General features: G+C 40.1%; 1 pseudogene and 5 gene segments (V, D, J or C); all 6 read right to left on the bottom strand.

The window, feature by feature from the left end:
* LOC101176513 overlaps window positions 1–25,396 on the bottom strand; it is a 651,183-nt gene that overhangs the window by 500,312 nt on the left and 125,475 nt on the right.
* LOC101179412 overlaps window positions 1–25,396 on the bottom strand; it is a 494,982-nt gene that overhangs the window by 468,959 nt on the left and 627 nt on the right.
* LOC101179644 overlaps window positions 1–25,396 on the bottom strand; it is a 632,337-nt gene that overhangs the window by 452,578 nt on the left and 154,363 nt on the right.
* LOC101175986 overlaps window positions 1–25,396 on the bottom strand; it is a 711,545-nt gene that overhangs the window by 445,724 nt on the left and 240,425 nt on the right.
* LOC101176608 overlaps window positions 1–25,396 on the bottom strand; it is a 472,474-nt gene that overhangs the window by 431,495 nt on the left and 15,583 nt on the right. The window contains 2 exon segments of the V gene segment in view: window positions 9,543–9,836; window positions 10,015–10,175. Of these exon segments, the coding sequence occupies window positions 9,543–9,836; window positions 10,015–10,063 (343 nt within the window).
* LOC101179365 lies at window positions 143–5,831 on the bottom strand (annotated as a pseudogene).

The raw sequence follows: 25,396 nt of genomic DNA on the forward strand, positions 1-25,396 counted from the left end.
TGGTGTGAATATTGATTACATCTTAGGGCATTTCTTCTTTGGTCTGTTGGCAAATATGAGAAAATATACCTTAAATTACCTAGTTAGGGGAAATAAAGCAGCCCTGCCTGGCCCCTAAAAACACTTTTATGTTAAACATCCGTCATGTGCTGCTTCTCTGACAGGGACTGGGGCTTATCAGCAGGGTAGGTACTGGAGGGGGAGCAGCTGCAAATGGGGATATTTGCTGGAGCTGCAAATGGGGATATAGGGACCTGTTGGGGTGATTTTCAAGCAGCGCCAAGATGTCCTTGCCTTATCAATGAGTTTTGGCTCTTTCCTTTGAAAAACGCATCAAGGAGCAGTGTGGTGTTATGAAACTAGCACATGATTAAAAATCTGATTTAAGCCCTGAACAAATTCCACCCTTTCCATTAACATTGGCTGCCACAGATTGAGTCCCTACTGCGTCAACATGCCATGCTATGTACCATGCAAAAACTGTGTCTGTATAAAATCATGTATAGTTTAATTTAAACATATAGGTATATGTAAGTATGTATAATTTTAATTCTCAACTCGACTTCACGAGGTAAATTCTATTATCATCATTTAATGGATGAGGAAACTGAGACATCAACAGATTAAATAATCAAAAGTTCTTTAATGCAATGGAGATGACAAGATTTGAATCTAGCCAATTTCTATTTTTAATTTTTTTAAAGAAAATTTCTCAAATGTATAGAAAAGTATACAGTATGGAACAATGAAACCCCATGTACCCATCACCCATGTTCATCAAATATTGATTCCTGGTCAATCTTGTTTTATTTATGCCCCAACTACATTTACCCATTCATTTATTTTTTAAAGCCATTCATATATTTTTAAAATGTCATATTATTTTGCTTTTGCTTATTTTAGTACCATCACTAAATTTTGACTTTTTTAAAACACAACCAAATTGATAAATGTGTTCACATTTTCAATTATTTTACAGCTTATCTGATTCAGAATTCACCTAAGAGTCACATATTGTGATTTGTAGACATGTTTTCCAAAGAGAAAACATTCAAAATTTATTTTCCAATAGACAGATAGCATTAGCAGCACAGCTACAGGAGTTTCTCCAAAGATCATACATTCACAAGGCATTATTAGCTCAACAGTGAAAAAGCCACTGGTGTGGTCTCTGTAACAATATCCATTTCACAGTATAAACAGATACCATTATTGTGTTCACTTACAATTCCAGAAGGAAAGGCACAAATGGCAAAAAAAAAGAAAAAGCCTAAAATCAGGTGCAATAACCAAGAGGAAAAACATTAGCTAACAGTCTCAATCTACATTTCATTCAGGGCCTTCCACATAGAGGGGATAGACTTCTCCCAGAAGTTAGGGATTTTCTTTCTCTTTTCTTGTTAAACCATTAGAGAGATGTTTCATTTGCTCAATATTATTACATATACAAAAGGAGATTACAAATAAAGGAATCACAAAACACCTTGAACATCCAACTCTTTCTACCAATACATTGACTTCTAGGTTTAAGACAGAACCTGGGAATACTTCAGCGGTCTTAAGATAGGAAAATAGAGACTACGGCTAATAAACAAATAAATAAATAAATAAATAAATACATAAGGTAGATAAATAAAAGCTTTCCTATCCAGGACTCACCTGTTCCAACTTCATAGCCTTCATAAAATCCTCAAGAAAAAAAATCTTCCTAAGTTGCACCAAATAAATTAAACAAAACAAAAAAATAGTGTGTGAACCTATGGCAGGAACCACACCCTTCCATGAGTTTCTTCTCAAGAATGAAAACCCAGTTTTTCAACAGGGTAGGCACTGGCAAACTAAACTAAGTCACCTGAGATTCCCCATTCAGGTGTCCACCTCAGGTTCAGGAAGAAAAAGGCATTTGGGAAGTATGAAGAGGATACTGGCACTCTTGCGGCTCTGACTGAACTGCATTTAAATAAGCAGCAACGTACACAATGAATCCCTAAGCACTAACATAAGTGCATCTGAGGGCATCCTATTTAAGGTTCTAAGGTTGAAGCAATTTTATAATTGTACAACCTTAGTTTTTTGTTCTTTTTAAAGTACATTTTTAAAAAATGTGAACAGGGTTGGGGGAATATAAAACAGTTCACTAAATAGATGACAGATCTTGTCTGTTTACCTGCATACGGTTACCAATACCCTTCACCCCAATTAGGCTAAGTAATTGTCTCTTCCATTGTGATTCAATAAGTTCCAATAGTTCCACCTTGAAATAGATAATGGTCTTTGGGAAAAGTCACCCTAGGTTGTACAAAAGTCCTATGTATACAGTTTGTCACAAGTAACAAGGCTACTTTGAGAGACCTGCTGCTTTCAAAAAAAAAAAAATCTAGTGTATATTTGTTTTGGTATTTTTGTTTTAATTTTTTCCTTTTCATTTCAATCCTGCTTGAGGTGGTGGTCACAACCTTCATAAACATCATTTGCATACCAGTAAGAAAAAGAAGGCCGGGCGTAGGTGGCTCACGCCTGTAATTCCAGCACTTTGGGAGGCCGAGATGGGCCGATCACGAGGTCAGGAATTCAAAACCAGCCTGACCAACATGATGAAACCCTGTCTCTACTAAAAATACAAAAATTACCTGCATGCAGTGGCACATGCCTGTAGTCCCAGCTACTCAGGAGGCTGAGACAGGAGAATTGCTTGAACCTGGGAGGCGGAGATTGCAGTGAGCTGAGATCACGCCACTGCACTCCAGCCTCCAGAGCAAGACTCCATCTCAAAAAAAATAAAAATAAAAAAGAAAGAAAACAGGAGGAGATGGGCCTTTACAAAAAAAAAAAAGCAGATTCTAGAGATTTAACTCTGTCTGCATTTATCCTTCCATGCAAGTTAAGCTAAGCTGGAAAAAAAAAAAAAAAAAAAAGGAAAGAAAAAAAAAGAAGACTGCAACCTTGTTTTCTTCCAGGAAGTGAGGGAACTGGTGTTTGGGAATGCTGTCAATAGCACCTGGTTTTTCCACATCCGCACTGACACCTGATTGGGAGCCATCGTCTTGGAGATGGTGTTATTCATGATGGAGACAGCCTCCAAGGAAACCAGGAGGGTAGGAATACAGCTACTCTGGATCACAGAGAGCTCACTGGTTTTCACTGCCAGACCTCAGTCAAGTGTGGGAGTATACTGGTTCCTTACAACAGGGTCCACAGTCACCAAAGGGGCTGGGATTTCCTTAGGAAACATTTCCTTAGGAAAAACATCTCTTTTTCCTTTTGTACTTAACAGAGCCATGGTGTTCACCAGGACCAGCTTCCTCCCATGGTGTGCTGAGTTATTGTTCACCCTATGTGTCATATAGTAGACCCTCAAGTTGCCTTTGGTGGTAAAAGCTGTCCCACAAATGTTGCATACAAAGCTTCTCTCTGGTGTGAGTCTGTCCACGAATCTGAAAAGACTAGTGGACAAGAAGTTCTTCCCACACTGGGTGCAGCCATGTTGCTTGACCTGTCGGTGTAGCTGGGCCTCTAACAAAGGGTTCATCCTTGGAGACAAGATTGAGGGTCCTACAAATATACCTGGAGCTTCAAGTTTGACATAGGTTGGCTGGGCTCAGATAAACGTTGAAGGGAGCCTGCTCCAACCTTCCATCTCTGCATCTGTTCTCAAAGCTCTCTGATTTGCCCCCAGCATCAGGAGACATTGACTTGATGATTTGTGCCTCACTATTGGCCAGAGAGAGTACCTGGAAGGACCTAGTTTCCATGGTGTCTGGATTTTGGCTCTCACACTCCTGGTCTCGTTTCAGTGAGGATGAGTCATTGGTCAAGCCATTGCTCTCCACTGAACCATTTTTTGGCTGCTCGGGCACTGCAGGCCATCCTCACCGACCATCACTGGATCAGGACCATAAGGTCACAGGGATCCTCTGGCAAGGGAATATTGGGAATCTGACTGCCCATGAGCATCCGAATATGCTGCTTCAATATCATGGCATTGGCAACTCTGGCAGATGAGGCATGAATGCTGCCTCTTTATGGGTGTGTTGGTTCAGTGAACCCCAAGGTGCATCTGCAAGTTGCCTTTGCTAGAAAAAGCTCAACCACAAATCTTAGACTGGAGTGGTCTCTCTCTGGTGTGTGGGTGTGTGTGCAGTAATACATTTTGAGAGAGCTTAGGAATCAGTAGAAAATGAAGCCAGTGGTGGCTTTGTGAATGTTCTCAAACAGCTACAGCAATTTTAGGGTCTCTGGTCCTGGCTGGGGGTCCCACTCACTTAGAAGCCACCAATCCTTGGTGAATTATTATTTGTCCCTACCTCAAGGAGTATAGGCCTGCCCTCACTTTCTGCAGAAGGACTGGGCTACAGGTCATCGGGCAACAGGCCATCCATGAGGTTCTTGGGGTTAGTCTCTGAAGAGAGATTCTGAGGTAGCCTTAGAGAGGAAGTGACAAGGACAAGTTTGCTGTTTAAAGAGAGACTCGATTCATCAATGGGGGCAGGTACAGAGTGCAAATGGGTTGCCATTGCCTGTTGCCATTTTGTCCTGGAACTCAACAAACAGCTGGGGGTTCACCTTCTCTTGAAGATGTTTGTGAAACTGTACCCTGAGGTTGCCCTTGGTGGTGAAGCGATGACTACAGACATAGCACACGAAGGGTCTCTCTCCAGTGTGGGAGCAGAGGTGGATCTACGAGAAACTGTCAGTCCCAAAAACCTTGCTAGAGTACTTACACTTGTGATTGGAGATGTTCTGTAGCTTTCCTTTCTCTTTCTTGGATGGGTCTAATGCCATAGTGGAGAGAGGATCCTGGAAGAGCACCAAGCCCAGAGCCTGAGGGAGCAAAGCACTCAGTATGGGAGACATGATGTTTTCCCAAACAGGGAAAGGGAAGAGAGTACCCTTTGCCCATCTGGCTTCACAGCAAAAGGCATCAGTCATGGGGCAGAGTGCTGAAGGTAGAAAGGATGTTGGCGTGTGGTATCTTGGCTTGTTTCAAGGCATCCAGAGACAGAGCCTGACCTCCAGCCTTCTGGCTAAGCAAAACCACAGCTGCAGAAACCTGCTGGGACATGTGGCTGCCCAAAGTCTTCAGGGTGTCAGCCCCTGCCCTGCCACAGTGGAGGACATGGGAGGCCCAGATGTTCATCTCAACGTAGATCTGCTTGGTGAGCTGGATCTGCTGTAGCTGCTGTTGCAGATACAAGATCTGCTCGAGGACCCATGGGATGCTGCGGGCACTGGGCACAGGCTGGCAGTGCACCTGCACTCCACGGATTCACTGCCACCTTGGTGCCCCAGAGCCTGCATGGGCACATTAGTGTTGGCTACTTTGCCTGTGGGTAAATAGCCTATGTCCTTAGGTGTGGGTGGCAGGGCCGTCTCTGTCTGTAAGTGCACCACAGACTCCACACCCGGCTTCTCTTTCATTTCCCCTGAGCTGCCACTGTTCTCCTTGTGGCCATCTTTATTGCTTGGACTGGGTGGCTGGTGGCTCAGTCTGGCTCTAGAGAGCTGTCATGGCCTCTCACTGTCATTCCTGATGAGGACAGGGGGATTTTTAGTGCAATTTTTTGTATGTTCCAAGAACTCAGAGATGCTAAAGAACTCTGCACAGTGTTTCTCACAGGTGTCCATCTCCTCTCCATGAAGCCATTTTACCATGTGGCTTTGTCCTCATTTGCTTCATCATCATTCCCTTGGTGATCCATTGGAGCACCCCTGGCCCCCACCACTGGCTCCATTCAGGCTGCATCTGCAAACTCTGGATTCAGTTGCTGCTGCTCGCCCTGGTCCCCCTCCAAGTTGGCATGCTGGGGTTCCGTCTGCTTGCACTTCTGCATGGTGAGAGCATGGGGCACTGGGAAAGCCACAGTTCTGGCTGATATGTTTTTTAAAGGCTCTTTTAATCCATAGATCCCCTCACTCGTTCTTTGTAGTTGATTGTGGGAAGAAAAAAAGACCCAGGCTGTTTGTCTTGCAGAGTTTTTCATACTATAAATTTTGCTTACTGTATACTTGTGATGGGTTTAATATGTTCTGCTGTCCTTTGTACTTACTATAAATTGGCATTTGGATATAGAGGGCAGTATTTTGTTTAATACAGTGAACAGAAAACAAAGCTATTTTTCACTTCTGTGGGAAGTCAATTGGATTGAGTTACTATTTCAAGTCCACCTAATTTTTCCCTCTGTTTGGAAATTCTGAAAGAGGCTGGAGGTTGTGGAATAACGATGGTGTGAAACATCAAGAATTCCACTCTACTTCTGGGAGAGTACACATTTGACAATTTACTGTTCACTCCCAAGGGTATCCAATTCTGATGGGGAAATTTCCTTTTCCAAAGAAAAGGAAACTTTAATTATGAAATCAGGTGGAAAGGTTCCTAATGCTACTATTTGGGGTTGGAGCAGCACCGAACTGTTGAACTTGTATCTTATTGTCTGGTAGAAGATGAAAATGAGGGCAAACACACAAAGGATATAGATGGTAAGCAGGTTGTACTAGGGGTCAGGCAGAAGGCAACTACTACATGTAATAAAGAGGGATAAGAGGTAAGGTTCAGAGATTCTTTGTATCACATATAATATGTGCCTAATATTTGCTTTCATTCTTTTAAAAGAAAAATGCTTATGACAATGGATCAGGTCCACAACAGAAATTATGTAAGCCAAGTGATTAAGGACCCTGGACAGCTCATTAGCTTAACCAGCTCTGTGATATGCTTTATTTGAACTCAGTCAAACTTTAGCCCAGGGATACTGGAACAGTTCTGCAGTGAAGACATCCATCGTATGCAAGATCAGAGTCTCTGAGATGTGGGGTATGAGGGTGACTAATTTCAGGGAACACCTGAAGAGGTTCCCTGATGAGGGTCATTAGGAAATAGCAGTGGCTGGAGCCTAATGGTCATTATCATTGACTTTATTCACAGAGGCTGGAATAAGCCTCAGCTGTCTTGCAGACTGTGATGGCTTCATCTCCCCATCCCCTCATCAAGAGGCTTCCTGTATTATAGCTCTTGTGCATCGGCCTGTCTACATCTAACAGCTTGTAGCCTGACTTAGATAGGACTCAGGAACAAACAACAAAGCTTCAGGACACCCACTTTACTTAGGAGAAGAATGGGACGGTTTACTGCATCATTTTTGTTTATCCTCTGATGCCAAGGCCCATTGCCTACTAACACATTGTTAGGCCTGTACCTTTTAAAACACTTGGACAACCACACTTATTTCATTCTACTCTAGGCACCTGTGAGCATTTGCACTTGCTACTTAGCTCTAGAGAGAACTCTAATATTGAATGAACCTTTCCCAGTTACAATGTTCTTAGTTACTTTAGGAAGAGATGAATTATATTAATTTTACAAGAGACAACCAGAATTACTAGAAAATCTGTCTCTCAACCTGCCTTAGAACTTAACTGGAGGAGCTGTGTCCTCTGGAGTTTCAGCCAGCTAGTCCAAGTTCATTGTGACCTCATGCTTGTCAAATAGGAATCTTCTAATTTTTCCCATTCTCTCATGCTAAGGAAAGAAAGTGTGTCTAATGCCTTGTGAAAGAAACAAAAACTTCGAATTCAAATAAAAATATTTACTTTTGAATTAGTACCTGTTCTGTCCTTTCCTCCTTCTTTCTTCCTCCCTTAATCTCTCCTTCTCTATCCCTCATTCTGCCTTCCTCCTCTCCTCTTCCTCCTTCTCCTCCTCATCCTTCTTTCTTTTCTTCTCTTCCTCCCTCTCCCCTTCTTCCTCTCCCTCTTCCTTTGCTGCCCGGCTACACAGAAGAGTAGCTTCTGTATATGGAAAGCAGGTGACTTCCCAAGCCACTCTTCTCTCTGCCTGCTTCTTTTGGCTTCTTATTATTACTGTTACATTATCATGCAACATGTGGAACAGTATGAATATGTCTATAACAACTAATTGTCCTTTCTCAAAAAAGAAAGGCAGCTAATAAGTGTTAGGAACTCAAAAAGGCAGTGGACTATGTGCTCTTGTGAGGCTAGTAAAATTTTGGAAAATATTATTCAATAGCAACTGCCTAATTAAATCTCTACATTTTACAAATGAGAGAACAGGTTCAGGGGAGTTATAACTTTCTTAAGGTCACATAGGTTGTTTGTGTAAAACTTTAGTTCCCTCTGCCTACCATTCTATAGTGGATATAGCCCCCTAGAACATGACCTCCATAAAGGCAGGAACCATGTCTGTCTTATTAATGTTTCTCCAATGCTTACTATAGCTACAAATGCCTCCTGAATTAAGAATAAACTATACTTAAGTTTCTCAAGCTGGGATACACCCATGATACATGAAATCATGGGGGGAAAGCCAGGTATAGTTTCATGAGATGGTGATTCAGATTTGTTTGTCTTGCCCATTAGTTTATGTCTTGTAACTAATAATTTAAATTTTTACTTTTAAATTAATTCATACTGTGAAATGAATGGTAAACTTGCATACATTTTAAAAATAAAACACATATACATCAAAACCATTATGTGTCCAAACAGAACTTTTGACCTCCACCCCAGGGAGTGTAGTGTTTCCCAGCTCTTCTCATGTTTATAGGTAAGCTAGAAATCCAGTTTTTAATGTGATGTCTGTTTTCTTTTAATGTTAAAAACTCAGGTTTCTAAAAACTTGTGCGTAGCAAAAGGAATAAAAATCCTTGTTCCTGAGCACCTGTTGTAACATCCAAGGAGAAATATATGTTTAGACAGGAAGTAGACACTGGACACACCATCTGGGTTCTGGTTGCCATGGCAGCTGTAATTCTGGCCCTAACCACTTCTCAGCTTCAAACTGGCCAGAACTCAAAGGGGAAAGGGTGAAGGCAAGATATTCAATCGATTAGGACAGATTCCCACCTTAGACATCTCTCTTAGTAGGCAGCCTCTAAATGACAGCAAAATATTTAGATACTTTAAAATATCATAATCATGTCACAAAAAGAGAGGAGCCAGAGAAAGGGAATTTGAGAAACATTTCACATCTATTCTGATGCACAAGAGGTTGCTGGTATGATTATGGAAAGAAATTTAAATTTAATTTTTCTACCTCACTGAGTAATGATACCATTCTTAAGAAAAATCAGTGAAAGGATTTCTATTACACTTGGATTAAAGCATTCTACATAATAATTAATGCATAAATGTATGAATGATTCTGAAAACTTAACAGCTTATGAATGGAATCATCCATTTGGTCTGAAGATAATTGAATAGTTTCCAACCCTCAGTAAAACCAACACGAGATTAATATACTTTGTTATTGCACTTTTTGTTGCATAATTCTATATGTGATATAAAAATATGTGCTATATATTCTGTCTCAATCTATTCTAAAGAACAGAAGACACACATGCTTCTAATAAATGTTATATCTAGACATTGTGCATGAATTGAACTCAGGTTTCCTTGCCAAACCACCTGTGCTGACACAGCCCCTCCTTGCTTCTTCCTGTCTGTGACGGAGTCTCTCCCCAGGAGCCCTGTCTCTTGTTGAGGTTTTTGTAGGGCTCCTGCAGGCACCTATCTCACTGTGGCATCATTCAGAGCACAGAAGTATACTGCTGAGTCCATGACTTGTGAGGCTGTGATGGTGAGGTTGAAGGAACTGGTGGATTTCTGGAAGTTCCAAGAATACCGACCATTTATTTCATTTTGCTCATTAAAAGAGTTCTGACGAATAAGGAAAACCAATTCTCCACTTGGCGGTTGCTTGTACCAGAATAAGTAATAAGTAGTACCACGGCTTTCATACACACAGTCCAAGGTCACATCCTCATTCTCCACCACAGAAATTTCAGTCTGAGCTTGAGTTACCTTCTGAGTCATGCTGGATCCTGCAGAAAAGAGGAAAAAATAGACTGATCCCTTATTTGTAACCCTGGGGATAAAACGGATTCAGTGGCTTTGGACCTAGTGCTGATTCCATTGCCCATTACCCCTTCTTTCTAAGCCTCTCTCCACATCCTTCTGAGCTAACAGAAGCCTGAGTTCTGTGTTGGTGGTCATCCTTACCAAGACAGATGGAGGCTATGATTGCCATCAGCAGGCTGGCAATGTTCATAGCTCTTCCCCTGAGTGAACTGTTCTGTGCTCCGTCTCAAATCCAGATCTTAATTCTATACCTTGCACTCAAGAGGTACTAGCAAAGTTACTGGGCTGTGTGAGGCTTCTGCCTTTTACAGGAAGTATAGTTAACAGATATATGACGAGTTTGACTGTGCCATGTCACATGCTTCCTGTATAGATGGACGATGCTAGACTGTCCTAAGTACCAATTTTATCTCAATATAACTTACTGGACTGTAAATATACAATGGTAAAATTGAATCATGGTTAGTTAATTCATCTTTGGTGGAAAATGTGAGACTTACAATTTATTATGAGCTATAGTGAATACATGAGATGATACAGTTATGCACCTTTTGGTCTTACATATGTCTTTTTCTCCAGATAGAATCAAGGTGCAAACTAACCATACAGAGTTTTCACTTTCTAGCAGGAAGGCAAAACTTTTAGTCTCAATCTTTGTTACTACTTTGCCAGTTGTGGAATCTAGCAAAAGTTATATAAGAAATAGTTTATTGTTAATAAATGATTTCACAACATACCTCTTGAGTCACCAAATCTGTTCAGTGTTTGCCATGTTGAGTAACACCAGAGAAAAATACATACATGTTTATTTGCACACGTATTTTGTGTGTGTGTGTAAACAAAAATAAATTCCAGAAATTCTACTCACTGCTCAAAACAGGAGTTTCTGTTATAACCCAATATGTGTGTTCTTGAAAATCCCCCTGCTATTCCAATCCACACATATTAATTATGGTGGAGATTAGGATGAGAAACACCCAAAAATATATAATTTGTAACCAAAGCATTACCAAAAACAATAGAAATCCTGTTAAAATACCAGCAGAGTTCAATCTCCACTGGCTTTTGTCCCTTGCATCACAGTCATTAAACTCTTTGCAGTCTTAAATGTTGGGACTTCTGTTTCATCCCTCTAGATATAAGTTCATAAGAGGTCCTATATTTACAATAAGACTGGGTACATCAAAATTTTGTGTTATTATTCTTCACAAATCAATATTTTATTTGATTTATGGCTAGGGTAAGAAAAGAACGGGGGTGAGTGGTAGTGGGCACAGAGTTTCTTTATGAGGTGGTGAAAATATTCTGGAATTAGATCACAATAATGATTGGATAACTGCGAATATACTAAAACCACTGAATTGTAGACTTAAAAGAATGCAGTTTAAGGTATGCAAATTATATTTCAATGAAGCTGGTATTTTTTTAAAGATAGAAGTGAAAATACTCATATTAATGATAGCTAAAGTGATTCTAGTGCTGCCGTGGAAAAGGGGACTTGGAGTTAGGGAACCTCCCAGTGTCAGGACAAACTAAGACTATTATAATATTTCAGTCTTAAAGAAGATGATCTCTGTGGAACCTCAAATGCAGATTTACCATGAAGTATATTCGGCTTTGATTTTAGGGCCCCTTTCTACCCCAGAACCTAGAAACTTAAATTTATAATTTAATTTTCTTTTTCTTAAAGAGAGCCCCAGAAATCAAAGAAGCATCAGGCCCTGCAAAACCTGCATTTTTATGTGTAGAACTCACAGAATCATGCAGGATAGACAAAGGACAAAAAAGGCTCACGGAACTCCAGAATATTAGGAAAAGTTTCTCATGGTGAGCTACATCCCATGTGTGAGGGGCCCACATTTCTGTTTTGTGTTCTTTGATGTAGGGAAATATGATATTATTTTCTCCATTTGGGGTCCCAGTGAACAAGAGTCCATGTTCATTCACCTCTTTTTTATAAACAGTCTTTCTTGGCTGCTAAATTTGACGCACTTTAGAAGGATCATGGGCATAAATGCAATGATAAAAATAATGTTAGTTCCCAAGTTAAAGTAATGTCCCAAATCCAGAATTTCTCATAACACAGATCCTCAAGTCAAAAATCCAGGTCATGATTTAGTGTTGCAATAAACAGCTGCCAAGCCAACAGGAAGATCAGTGTGGAGGGGTGTAAACAGTGTGGGTAAGACATACCATGGACGCAGCCTTTACTGACCCGGCTGTTCTGAAACCACAATGCCGATGGCACAAGGAAAGTCTCTCATCAGGACACTTTCCTCATAGCAGTTACTCAGGTAGCAGAATTTCTAAGCAGCCACAAGAGAAGGAAAAGTGAAGAGAAGAGAGGATAAATGCTGCAGTCGCTGGAGATGGAGTTTCTGCAGGTGAAACTCAGCAAGACAAACAACCTTGGTCTCAATTGTAAACACAAGGGAGTAGATTCAAGGTGATACATTAGTCCCTGAACTGTTTTCCCTTAGGGTTTCTATTAACAGGTTATGAAGTATTTCAGCATAGACCAACTGAACTGTCACGTAGCAAAGTTAGTGTCACTTCTCAGGAATGTATGCTGTCTGGGGAGAAGAGACATGTGGGCTGAGGACAGAGGCATTTCTAGAAAACAGAGCTTAGTTTCTGCTTTAGACTGTTCCTCCCCCAATTCCTCTGTGTGGTGTAATCCAAAATCTCCACGGTTCCTTGGCACTGAAGAATCAGAGCTGGAAGTACTTGGAGGAAGCCTCCAGCATAGAACCCTGGAGACAGAAAATAATACCTCCCACCCTAAGCGGCTCACACCCAGGCCCCACCTGCAGCCCCCGGGGTTTGTGCTGGGCTCTCGCTGCAGTCCCTCCCACTGTGTCTCTCAGAGCGCAGTAGTACACGGCAGAGTCCGACAGCTGCACTGAGGGCTTCTCCAGGTGGAAGGAACTGTCACTCTTGACATGACTGGCCTGAAAACCTCTGCTGTCCGTCTCCTGGTTTTCTGAACTTTTCAGGAGGAGCTCAGGAGCTTTGTTTAGATACTGGACATACCAGAATAGAAAAGTTGAATAGCTAGACTGATAAGTGCAGTTTAATGTCAGAGCTGCCCGCTCAGGGAGGGTAACTGGGCCTTCTGTCTGGGTAACCGAGTCTCCATTGGTCCTCCCTAAAAAAAGGAAAGATATTATTATACTGGCAATAGAAGAGGCATGGTTTCCAGTTTGGAAGGGGTTAAAGGTCATCCTAAAGCTAAGGAATAGAACATCTCAGAAGTTCTGAGTAAACATTACTCACTGAATATCAACAAGATCACAAGTCCTGAGCAGGAAGCGGACAGCATGGCTGGCTGAGAAGCAGTAGAAGGTTTTGTTGAGAGATACCCAAACCGAAAGGTATATTTCTTTATGTTGTTGATTCTTTGCCGGAATCTTCTACAAAATCTTGACTCACGTGTTAAGCAGGGTAAACTGCTCTGCAAGATCAGGCCATAGGCTGGAACAAAGAGATGTGCGCAGGAAGGAAAATGAAATGTGTGTCAAACCACAAGCTGAAGGGAGCAGCGCCCTCTTGCGGCTCCTCTCTGTCCCTGAAGCCTGCTCTGAGTCTCGGAATGATGTTCATTTTCACCCTGGGATGCGGCTTAACCTGCAGACATAGAAAGAAAATGGTGTCCGAGGTGAAGGGTGGGACTCAAGGAACGAGCATCAAACACTCTGCTGACTTCATTGTGTGGGTGATTCCTGTCACCTTCTTCAGGGCGCAGAGCAATATGACTCCCTTGAATCTCCCCAGTCCCAGCATCTAATGTGTTCACAACAAGTGGTAATTTAGTTTTAGGCATCTCAGGATATCCTGAGAATATAAAAAAAAATGTGAGATTTTTTCTCGACATATTTCCCACTGGTCCCCCGAAACCAGGGGGTGAGCACTTCTGCTTAGAATGCCCTTCCTTCTCCCCACTCCCCTTCACTTGGACGACTCCTGTTCATTCTTTGAAAACCACTGCATCACCTTCATGTGAAAAAATTCTGCCATCTCTCAAGCTGAGTTAGTGCTCTCCTTTTTTCCCACCATACTTTCTGTCCTTATCACATCATATTAGAATCATTCCTGTCCTGTTTCTCAAGCTGCCCTTAGTGCTCCTGAATCAGAAGTTGAATCCTGTTACTATCAGCAGCCCTTTTCCTAGGACCTTAGCTCATAGGAAATGTTCAAAAAAACCCTTAAAAATTGGTGAAAAAATGAATGAATGGCTGTGTCTGGTGGGCAAAATTATCTTTGATGAAGGACAGTCTGTGGGAAGATGTGTCTAGTGTCTTAGGCCCCTGGTGTGACTGGCTTCATTTAGGAGTAGATCCAGGACCTGGTAGCAAGTGCATTCCATGTTCTTCAAAATTGAGTAAGGTGCAGGTCTTCTTATGAGGGGCCACTCTCATACTAACCATTTTTTTAATATTATGGTGCTTTCATATACCCAACAATAAAATTGGGTGTCAACTTTTTAGGCTCATAGCTTTTATACAATTACCAAATCAGACAAAAACTGCAAACAAAATATAAAATCGATAAAATTCAAATTAAAACATTAGTGTAAGAAATGATTTTTCACTGAAACTAAAGGGTTAGTGTAGACTTATTAAAAGAAAGCTATGGATGTGTATAGTTGAATAACTGAATTGATTAAAGTTATTTGGGGCTTGATGTGCTGTTGTCTGAGTTATTGTGATCAGTAATTACTAGGATTTTTTCTTCACTTTTCCTATTTAGAAATACTTATATCAGTCACCATTATACAATTTTATTATTTAATGAAGCACCCAAGAATTCAGCACTGAAAAAACGTTTTTTATTTACTGCTACTTTTATGCCTATTGAACTGCATGTTGATGCATACAAACAACGAATGTTTGCAGTACATCCTCTTTCAATGGAAAGATGCAAGTTCTTGAGAGTGTGCCCTATCCGTAGTACTATGTGATATATCTGTAGTGCTATGTGCTATGTTCTATATCATAACCAAAATTTTCCAAAAACTTTTCACCATTTAAACAGCTGCAATGTCTTCATTTGTAGAGTATTATTATCCCATTTACCCTTAATTTGGTAAAAGTGACAAAAAAATCAAATTCAAGGGGGCTATTCTATTAGTCATCTAGATTATTAGAAATATACCTTTATTATTTTACATTGTCCTAATCACACAGATCTAATAATTCTCATTTAATTTCTATACCTCAGGGATTGGTAAACTTTTCTCTATAAAAGGACAAATAGTATATATTTGAAATCATACACTCTCTGTTGCAAGTACTAAACTCTGCTGTTATAGCATGGAAGCCATCATAAGCAATGTGTAAATAGATGGGCATGGCTATTTTGCAATAAAACTTTACAAAAATAAGTGGCAGGTTGTTTTGAACACTAGGCCATAGTTTTCTGACCCCCATGATACACCAACAATTTGTTCATACAATTCCAAATACCCATGGACTATAGTTTGAAAAACTCAGCCCTATTTTCTTGTGTGTTCTTTCTTTCTTTCTTTCTTTCTTTCTTTCTTTCTTTCTTTCTTTCATTCTTTCTTTCTTTTTTCTTTTTTAGACAGAGTCTCGCTCTGTCGCCCAGGCTGGAGTGCAGTGGCGCGATCTCGGCTCACTGCAAGCTCTGCCTCCCGGGTTCACGCCATTCTTCTGACTCAGCCTCCCGAGTAGCTGGGACTACAGGTGCCCACCACCATGCCCTGCTAATTTTTTTTTATTTTTAGTAGAGACAGGGTTTCACCGTGTTAGCCAGGGTGGTCTTGATCTCCTGACCTCGTGATCCGCCCTCCTTGGCCTCCCAAAGTGCTGGGATTACAGGCGTGAGCCATTGCGCCCAATCTCTTGTGTGTTCTTTTACTACAACATTATTTTAACTCTTAGAGGAGGCTTAAAATAAAGGTAGTATATTAAATCAATTAATAGGAAGAAAGAAGAGGAAAAATTGATTATCTTAGTGCTTAAGTTACTTTGGTGTTACAGATTCAAGGCTGAGCAGCACAGATAACGGTCCCTGCCCTTAAGAAGCACATAGAGTAATAATAGAGACAATTATTAATTAAATGAAGAAATAAAAGGAGAAACTGCACATTTAAAAAGGCAGTGGTCCACAATTCTAAGAAAGCATATTGAGCTTTCTTCTATTACTGACTCTTGAACAGACGTATGAGAACAAGTAGGCATTTACTGGGTTCTACTCTCAAGGGAAGAGAAAAGAATTTTTTAAAAAGAGTAAGAATGTATCCTAAAATTGCTTTGAGGAGGTTATATAAGATGAACAAAGTGCATTCAAGAAATGTAGATAGGACCAGTATTGAAGAAAAAGATAAATTAGGAGCTTATTGTGGAAAGATACTGGAGAGGTATTAAGAGTCTGAATTATGGAGGGTTTTGTAAATCACATGAAGCAATTTTTTTTCTACTCTAAGAACCAGTGAGGACCCAAGTGGTTGACATGGTCAAATTTGCACTCTGAAAAGGTACCCTCACTGTGTACAAAGCACTATACTGAGAAGTGATGGGGTCTGTCAAGCTTGCTGGGGGCAGAGGAGCAAGGGATTAGGGAGAATTTTAAATTTGGGTGTGGAGGTGAATGAGGTTATAGAGGTTGTGATGTCTTCTGGAAAACTTAGTAGATGGTACACTCAATAGAACTTGGAAATACATTGGATATGGTAATTCAAAAATAACTATGAACCAAAAATATTATGAGTCCCAATATGTCCTAAACTGAGGGTCTGGCAGAAACTTCTAATTGTCTGTAAAATGTCCATTATCGCCTATTTTTTTTTTACTAATAGAACCCGAATTTTGCTGTGAATAGAAATATACTTAGATAATAATCCTGATATCCTAGCCTCCCTTGCAGATGGGAGGAGGTGAGAACATCGAATAACACTCAAGCAAATTAGTAAGAAGAAGCCATTGGGCAAAGCTTCTGGAAAAGACTGACTCAGCCAACATGTACATGTGCCCTTGACTTTCTCCTTCTTTCAGTCTGGAAGGTGTATAAAGTGGAAGGATCTCTATCAGTCTCTTGAAAGTATAAAAACAAGAGTGACACATTAAGAGTGAGAAACAGTAAGCTAGAAAGACCCTGGTTCCTTTGTAACATGATGAAGCTACTGCACCAGCCCTGAATATTACAGAGCTCCTTTATGTGGAAAACAACCCGTCAATCTTGTTAAAAACATTATTGTTTGGGTTTTTTAAATGTGAACCTGAGCCAATCTCTTACATATATAGAAGATATTCATTAAAATTGAAATTCATCACTTTATCAGAGGCTGATTGAGTAAGCCAGAATTGAGCTTAATAGTCCAGATCTTCAAAGATGCTCTAGTGATTCTGGTACAGCTAATATTAATGGGTCAAGGTCTGACTTGTGGGAACCACTGTCCTATACAACCTTTCCCTGCCCTCCCCGACTTTTCTCACCAAAGCATACACCAAAATACAAATGCTGTAATTTTCTCCACAAACACATTTTCGGTAGTATCAAAACTGTGTCAAGAAAACTATAGTCAGCATTTATTTCTCAGTAAGAGCAAGAATAAATGGCTGAAAAATTGTTATGTATTTGATACTGAAAATGCCTGCTTTCAAAACACAGCATTTTAGGACCTGGTAGTGGCGAACACCTATCTCTCCTTTGGATGGGGAGAAGTTGTTACTTTCTTACAAACTCCCATTTTACCTAATAGAGACATTGAAGCTTGGGAATCATACAACTAATAAATGGTGAAATTGGATCCAGATATTTGTCACTATCACTCCAAAGATTCAGATAATTGTCTGTCTTATTATGCAATGGTTTTACTCCTCAGCTCTAAAATGAAAAGCTTGGTAGAGAGTCCTAGGACCTCTTCCAATTCTAATGCCTAATGAATCTACTGCTTCTTATACAAGAATTAGAGGAATGTAAGAGCCACATCATGCATCTCAAAGACCCACTGATGTCTTGGGAGGGCTGCACATAGGACAAATGAGACCTTCGAAAACTGAGCAGCCTTCCTCCTCTTCCACAAGTGCCCAGTGATTGTTTTTATTTCCCCTAATAAAATTAGGGATTAAGTAATATTTTGGGCTCATTGATCCAAATCCTTTATTTCAAGTGAGGAAATTGAAGGCTGCTACACTGACAATGTCCCTGTGTAGCCAGGATTAGCAGAACTGAGCCTGGCATTTCCATTTCCTGTTCCAAATTTCATGCCTTTTCCCCTAGTCCAAGATGCTTTTTAAAAAATCATGAATTTGAAAGGGTTCCCCTTTTACTTTGCCAGCTATTTGTAGATTCTTCTTCACTGAAAGACATAACCACCAATTCTACCCACTGTTAGGGCTTCTAAGAAGCTGCTTTGGCAGGGTTTGCATAGAGGCTGCAGGTTCCTGGGGAACACTGTGCCTCCATAGCACAGAAGTAAGAAGCAGTGTCTGCTGCCCGGGAAGCTGTGATCAACAAGGAAATGCTTTTCTTGGAAGTGTCAAGCGTGACTCTTAGTCTTCCACTATGTTTCTCTCTTTCATTTGAACGTATTAAAATTAGGTGGACAAGGCCTCTACCTGACTCTTGTCTATACCACTGTAAACTGTTTGTACTACTTTTGTAACTGCAGTTCATGGTGGCATTTTCACCCTCCTGGATGGTCAAGGCCTGAGGATCCTCTTCTCCTTGTTGACTGTTCACCCCTAGGCAGAAACACAGGTCCGGGACCAGGAGTCAGTCATTGCATTTTCAAATTACATTTCCAAATTAATCAGAACACTTTACCCCTCAGTCCTGTGGGCTCTAAAGTTTGGTCTTGCCGTTCCCATCACCAAAAACCCCAACTCACTGGCCAGTTGAAGCCATAGAATCACCAAAGACACTCCCAGGAGAGTTTCCATTCTTCTTCCTTATTGAAATCACAGAAGACCTGAAATGGAGCCACGCTCCTCAGTCACAGGTGAGCTCTCTTTACTGTGTGAATCTCTAGTCCTTCTGTCCCCTAGTCTCAGGTTCCTCCCCCCTAGCCAGTCAGAGGCAAGCTCACTCCTTTCCTTTCAACGCAGACAGGCTGATTTAAAGCCAAGTTATTCTGAGGAGAGGGAGGCACTGCCCTCTTGTGATGGCAACATCATCCTACTGCCATCAGGATGTGTGTTCAGAACTTACTCAGAAGAAATTACAAAGCGATTCCAGTCTCTGCCTTTATCGAATTCTAGTTCTAACTTAGAACAGGAACAGGTACATGTCAATTCAGGTAAGAACTCAACTACAAAAGAAAATTGGTGCTCAATATTTGCAGACTACCTCTGAGAAGCACTGTTAAATTCCCAGTAGTTACTATGACCTCTGATCATGTACCTATGAGCTTCCTTTTAAAAAATTTTCCCTGGAATGAGATTATATACAAGTCAGGGTTTTTATTGATGGGCAACAGAAATGGACTCTGCCTAAATTAAGTAGAAAAGGAATAAATTAATGAATACTGGATTTGCCTCAGAATCTCCAGTAGGGTCAGAGAACTGAACTCAAAAGCTATTAAGTCAGCAGCAGTACAGAAAATCACTCTGGAGAACCACTCCTCTGAGTTTCCCACTGGCTCCTCTCCTGAGCTCCAGATACTGCACGTAGTTTATGCAAGACTGTTCACGCAGGACAATGTATGCAGCTACAATTCCACTGCCTTGTAGCTCTGTAAACTCTCATGTCCATCTTGTTGCAATTACCACCACTCTCAAAAAGGAAACTCTTACTTTTTTGTTTGTTTTTTGTTTTTGTTTTTTTGCATAAGTAACTCCTGAATGAAAGTTAGGGAACAATTCATCTAATTGTTGGAGCCCAAGCCATGTGCTCACATCAAGCCATGTGCCCACATCAAGCCTAACCAGTAGGCTGGTTATCAGTGTACTGTATTAGTTTACCAGGGCTCCTACAACAAAGTATCACAGACTGCATGGCTTAAACAACAAACATTTATTTTCTCATGATTTTAGGGACTACGAGTTCAAGGTCAAAGTACTGGCAGGTTTAGTTTCTTTTGAGGCCTTTCTCCATGACTCATAGATGGTTGCCTCCTTGTTGTGTCTTCACATGGTCATCCCTTTGCCTGTGCTATCTGTCCTAATCTCCTCTTAAGGATGCCAGTCTTATTGAATTAGTGGTTACCCTCAGGACCACCTTTTAACTTTACCTCTAAAAGTTCTGTCTCCAAATAGAGTGATGTTCTGAGGTGCTGGGGGTTAGGGCTTCTACAAACACATTTTGTGGAAACACAATTCAGCCCATAGCAATGAATACCTAGAAGTTTTAGTTTCTATGGCAGGAGGCAGGCAGGTCCAGGAAGAGAGGAAGTTTTGTAGTCAGGCCATCGAAGTCAGGTTTACACCTATCAATTCAGTAGCTGTTTCTGTCTTCTGTGCCTACATTCTCTTGGCTGTAGAACATGGATCATGAGTAAATAATAATACTACCTTTTCAGAGCTGTTGAAGGTTAATGATGAGATCATAAAATGTCATTTAACACAGTGCCTGACATTCATTAATGACTGAAAAATTATTATTGTTACAAGAAAATGGGTCCTGATGCAGAGCAGTCAAAAAGAATAGCAAGAATCTTCTAGAGTATTTTATAAATGTTCTCAAAAATTGATTTTAAGGTATTTTGTGTGTAAAACAGAGGGAGAGATGGGAAAGAGGAGAAGAGAGGAGAACAGAGAAAGGAAAAAAAGAAATGAAGAGAAGAGATTGCTGGCTGGAGCAGTATGTAGACTGGAGAGTTCCAGGACATAAGTCTGGAGGAAGGGTCTGGGTCAGATTACTGCCAGAATAAATCTTTATGTTTTTCAGTGCGAAATAAAGACATATGAAAGCTTTTTGAGCAAAGAACCAGTGTTATTTAACAAACCGAAATTTAATCTGTCTGCTCTCTTCCAGATAATTTTGAAACAGTCTGTGAGGAAATTTAGAATAGTAGTTAAAAGATGTGCCCTGGTTCTAAGAAATTAAATGATGTGTCTAATATCTCACAATGAGGAGGTCAAGAATATAGTACTTTTAATATTTGTATGTATTTAGCTGTATCTGCAAAAAGTAACCAGAAATATTGCTGACCTCTTGGGAAAACTGTGAGATAGAATAAAACTATTTTTACAATAGTGCTGATGTTACTTGAGTCTTTCACTGTGTGGACATTCACACTGATGGAGCAAATGCAATTGCTGGCATTTTAACACAGGTAAAACGAATGAACCCAAAATATTCTAGTAGTCATTGTACGTAATTATTACCACCACACTGGCAAGAGAAAAAGATTTTATTCAACAATGTCCTACATGTAGAAGCAAAATTGTTTAAATTAAATCTTGACCCTTGAGAGTATACCTCTTTAATATTCTGTGTGATGACATAGGATGTATGCACAAAGCTCATCTGTGGTGTACTAACACAGTGGTGTCTCAAGAGAAAAAGACACTGGAGCATTGTTTGAGTTGTGAGCTAAACTAGCTGTTTCTCATAGAACTTTTTTTTTTTACTTGAAGGCATGAGTGACAGAACAGCAGATTTGGGTAACTGGAAGATATGTTCTTAAAAATGATAAAATGTGAGCCTGCCATTTTGAGGAAAACAACTAATAGTGGTTGTCGCCAGTGACAATATTTGAGCTTCCAAGTGGAAATTAGAATTTTGGAAAATTTTCATCCGCTACCATCGGCTTCACACCTTCTCAATTCTTAGTAGTTTTACTGATAAAATTGGTGGTGACAGTAAAGAATGCAATTTTTGAAACTATAGTACTGTATTTGTTTTGAAATTATTATAAATCCATGGGAAGTTGCCAAAATAGTTTATAGAACCCTATGTACTCTTCACATAGCCTCTTTCAGTGGTGACATCTTATATAATTGAAATGCAATATAAATACCAGGAAACTGACATTGTTCAAATACCACTAACTAGACTACAGATATTATTCAATTGTCACTATTTTCCTGCTTTTCTCTGTGTGTGTGCATGCATACATGTGTGTGGTTCTTGATTTTATCTCATATAACCACCAACATAATCAAGATTCAGACTGTTCCATCAATATAGAATTATCTCATCCTAACCTTCTATATGCACAAACACCCTCCCATGCCCAATCTCTGTCCCCTAGCAACCATCTCTTATAGTTCTGTTATTCTGAGAATGTTATATATATGGAATCAAACTGTACGTAACCTTTGGGAATTGACCCATACAGGTTGTTCCATGTATCAATAGTTTGTCCTTTTTTTTCATATTATTCCATGGTATGAACTACTATAGTTTAACCATTTACCCATTGAAAAATATCTAGGTTGATTCCAGTTTTTGGCAATTATGAATAAAGCTACTATGAATGTTGTATAAGACTTTATGTGGATGTTACTGGGATAGATGTCCAATGCACAATGGCGTGGTCATATGATAAGTGCATGTTTAGTTTTATAAAAAACTGCCAGATTATTTTCCAGAATAGCTGTACTATTTTACAACCCCACCAGCAATGTATAAAAGTGTCCATTTCTCTACATACTCACCAACATTTAGTATTATTACTGTTTTGTATTTTAGCTGTTCTAATATGTTTATAGTGATATCTCATTGTGATTTTTGTTTTCATTTTGCTAGTGAAGAATGATATTGAATATCTTTTTATTTGTTTATTTTTCACCCATATTTCTACTTTGGTGAAATATCTATTCTATTTCTAATTGGATTATTTATTTGCTTCTTTTTTACATTGAGATTTGAGTGCTCTTTGTTTATTGTAGATATAAGACTTCTGTCTGATGTGTGATTTATAAATATTTTCTCTCTGTCTGTAGGTTGCCTTTTATTCTATTAACAAGGTCTTTCCACAATGCCAAAGGTTTTAATTTTATTTAAGGCCAATTTATGGTTTTTTTCTTTTATAGATTACACTTTTTGGGTGCACGTCCAAGAACTCACTGTCTAGCTCTAGTTCTCAGATATTTTCTCTAGTTCATGACATATGAGTTTAGGATTGGTACAATGATGTGCCGAAGGTCTTGAGGTGAGTTTTATTGATAAAACTATTGTCTTCATAAGCAAGCTATTTTTCCAATTAAGAAAACTCTTATCCTGGTTAGGCATCTGTTTGCCCAGATAAAAATACTGTTTGCCTATATTAATTGGTTGGACACGGTTCCCTGAAGAAACCAGTGAAATCACATTAGTGGAGGTTGACTCACATGCTCACAGGAGAGGATTGCTAATTTTTATATTTGTTTAAATGAATTTATTTAACATTCCTTTACTGTGTACATTGTGTGCTCCATACTGTGTTAGAAGGTTAGGTTAAAGCCAGAGAGAACATAATGGCTCTTCTCTGGAACTTTCAGCTCAATAGGGAGAGGAGATAGATACAGTTTTAATATACCGTGATGGTTACCAGAACATATTGCAGAGTTGTTAGGGAGGGGGTGAGTAGCTCCAGAAGCCATACAACACATATAGAGAGAGCTGCATCTGAAACCCGGGGGATTTTTTAAGGAGCCTAATGGTAGTTTCCTACCCAATAGTAAAAGTTAAGGGAAACCTACGGCAACAAATTAAAAGCCATGACTATTGAAAACTCAGACTCTTTGAGAATGAAGATTTTTGTCATTCCACCAGGTAAATAACTCCAATGCACTGATGATGTGGCTGAGGGCAGAAGAATATAAAAGAGGTAACAGGAGAAGGAAGCTGTCTATGTCAACTGAAGCCCAGGACCAAGTCTGGAATTAAGGAATGTAGTAGCTTTCTGTATTTTATCTTCGCTCATTATATGTGTTTCTTTGTATATGCTGCCATTTTATTCTCTCTTTCTTATCATAATTATTTTATATGTAGATTATTGGAGATTAACTTTATAATTTAGTCTGTATATAACAGCATATTCAGTAGAACTTCCTCTGAACTTCAGATGTGGCCGATACAGTCAGGGATTCATACAGTGGTTGTTGGGACTACGGGTCGTCTCATTTGGGAGAAATAATGAAAACTCCACTTGTTCAAGGACAACTTTAGCTTGTTAGGTAGAAACATAGTGTCATTTCACTGCTGTTTGGAAGTTGAAATGTGCATATAGGAATGCATATGGGCCAGGTGCAGTGGCTCACGCCTGTAATCCCAGCACTTCGGGAGGCCAAAGCGGGTGGATCACCTGAGGTCAGGAGTTCAAGGCCAGCCTGGCCAAAATGGTGAAACTCCGTCTCCACTAAAAATACAAAAATTAGCCGGGCACGATGGCAGGCACCTGTAGTCCTAGCTACTCCAAAGGCTGAGGCAGAAGAATCACTTGAACCTGGGAGGTAGAGACTGCAGTGAGCGGAGATTGCGCCACTGCACTCCAGCTTGGGTGACAGAACGAGACTCCGTCTCAAAAAAAGAAAGAAGAAAGAAAAAAAAAGGAATGCATATGAAAGATCAGTAGCCCGAGGGATAGGGTGTGACAGTTATCAGTGTATTACCTCTCAGCTCCAAATCCACCCTAATTACCCTATTTGTGGACTGGATCTGGACCCTCTAAATATTTGATATTAAGCTTTGTCAGTAGAGGGGGCTGGAAGGACCCTGCAGAAGGATGACGCTTCTCTTCCTGGTTCCGGTATGTTTTCCACACTTCTTGTCCACTATGCTTGGTTGGCCTGTGGGACAACAGTGGCACTCCCCTCCAGCAAGCCCGACAGGTGGTTTCTTGGCAAGTTTCACAGCCACCACCAGCAAGTCCAGCAGCACTCCTTTGCGGGCTTCCCATGAACTGTATTGTAATCCTGGTAGGTATTTTTCTGCTTGTCAGTATTTCTCTCTGGCACCTCAGGAAACTTCTCCACCATCCAGCAGGCTCCAGCTACACACTCCCAATGAGATCTGAATCATAGCCCTGGCAGGAGGGGTCAGGCTTATGCCAATCTATTCCTTTCCTGGGATTCTACCTTAGTCCTAGAGACAGGAACTTCTGCTTACATGTGCATTCCTATATTCCTTAGAGTTTTTTTTTTACCCATTAGTAGTTAATTACTTATTGTTATTTAATAAATCTTTATATTAAACTTCATTGGGTTTCTTTTTTCCTGGCTGGACCCTAACTGAGATAGGAGAAGTCTATGAAACTCATGGAAAGAAAGGTAATAGATACAGAAAGATGAACAATCACAAGCCACGAAACAGCAGAGCACTTTAAGGAACTGTGCTCAGGTATGTGGTGACAACCACATGTGGGGATCATGTGGGGCAGCAGATGAGTTGGAGAGGTAGGACTGTGCAATGGAAGCCTGGACAGGACTTCTGAACAAAGAAAAGAATACTCTTTATGCCGTGCAATATAGCTTTTATTTCAAAAGTATGTTTCCAGTACTACTAGACAAAATAAATACATTTACTATTTTAAAATTAATTTAAGCAGGGTAAATAATGAGAATTTTTTGGACAAAATTAATGAGGTTAATCTATAGCTGACAACTGATGATCTAATATCTAGGAGATAAAC

This window comes from Nomascus leucogenys, chromosome 22a (genome assembly GCF_006542625.1).
Source record: "Nomascus leucogenys isolate Asia chromosome 22a, Asia_NLE_v1, whole genome shotgun sequence".
NCBI lineage: Eukaryota > Metazoa > Chordata > Mammalia > Primates > Hylobatidae > Nomascus > Nomascus leucogenys.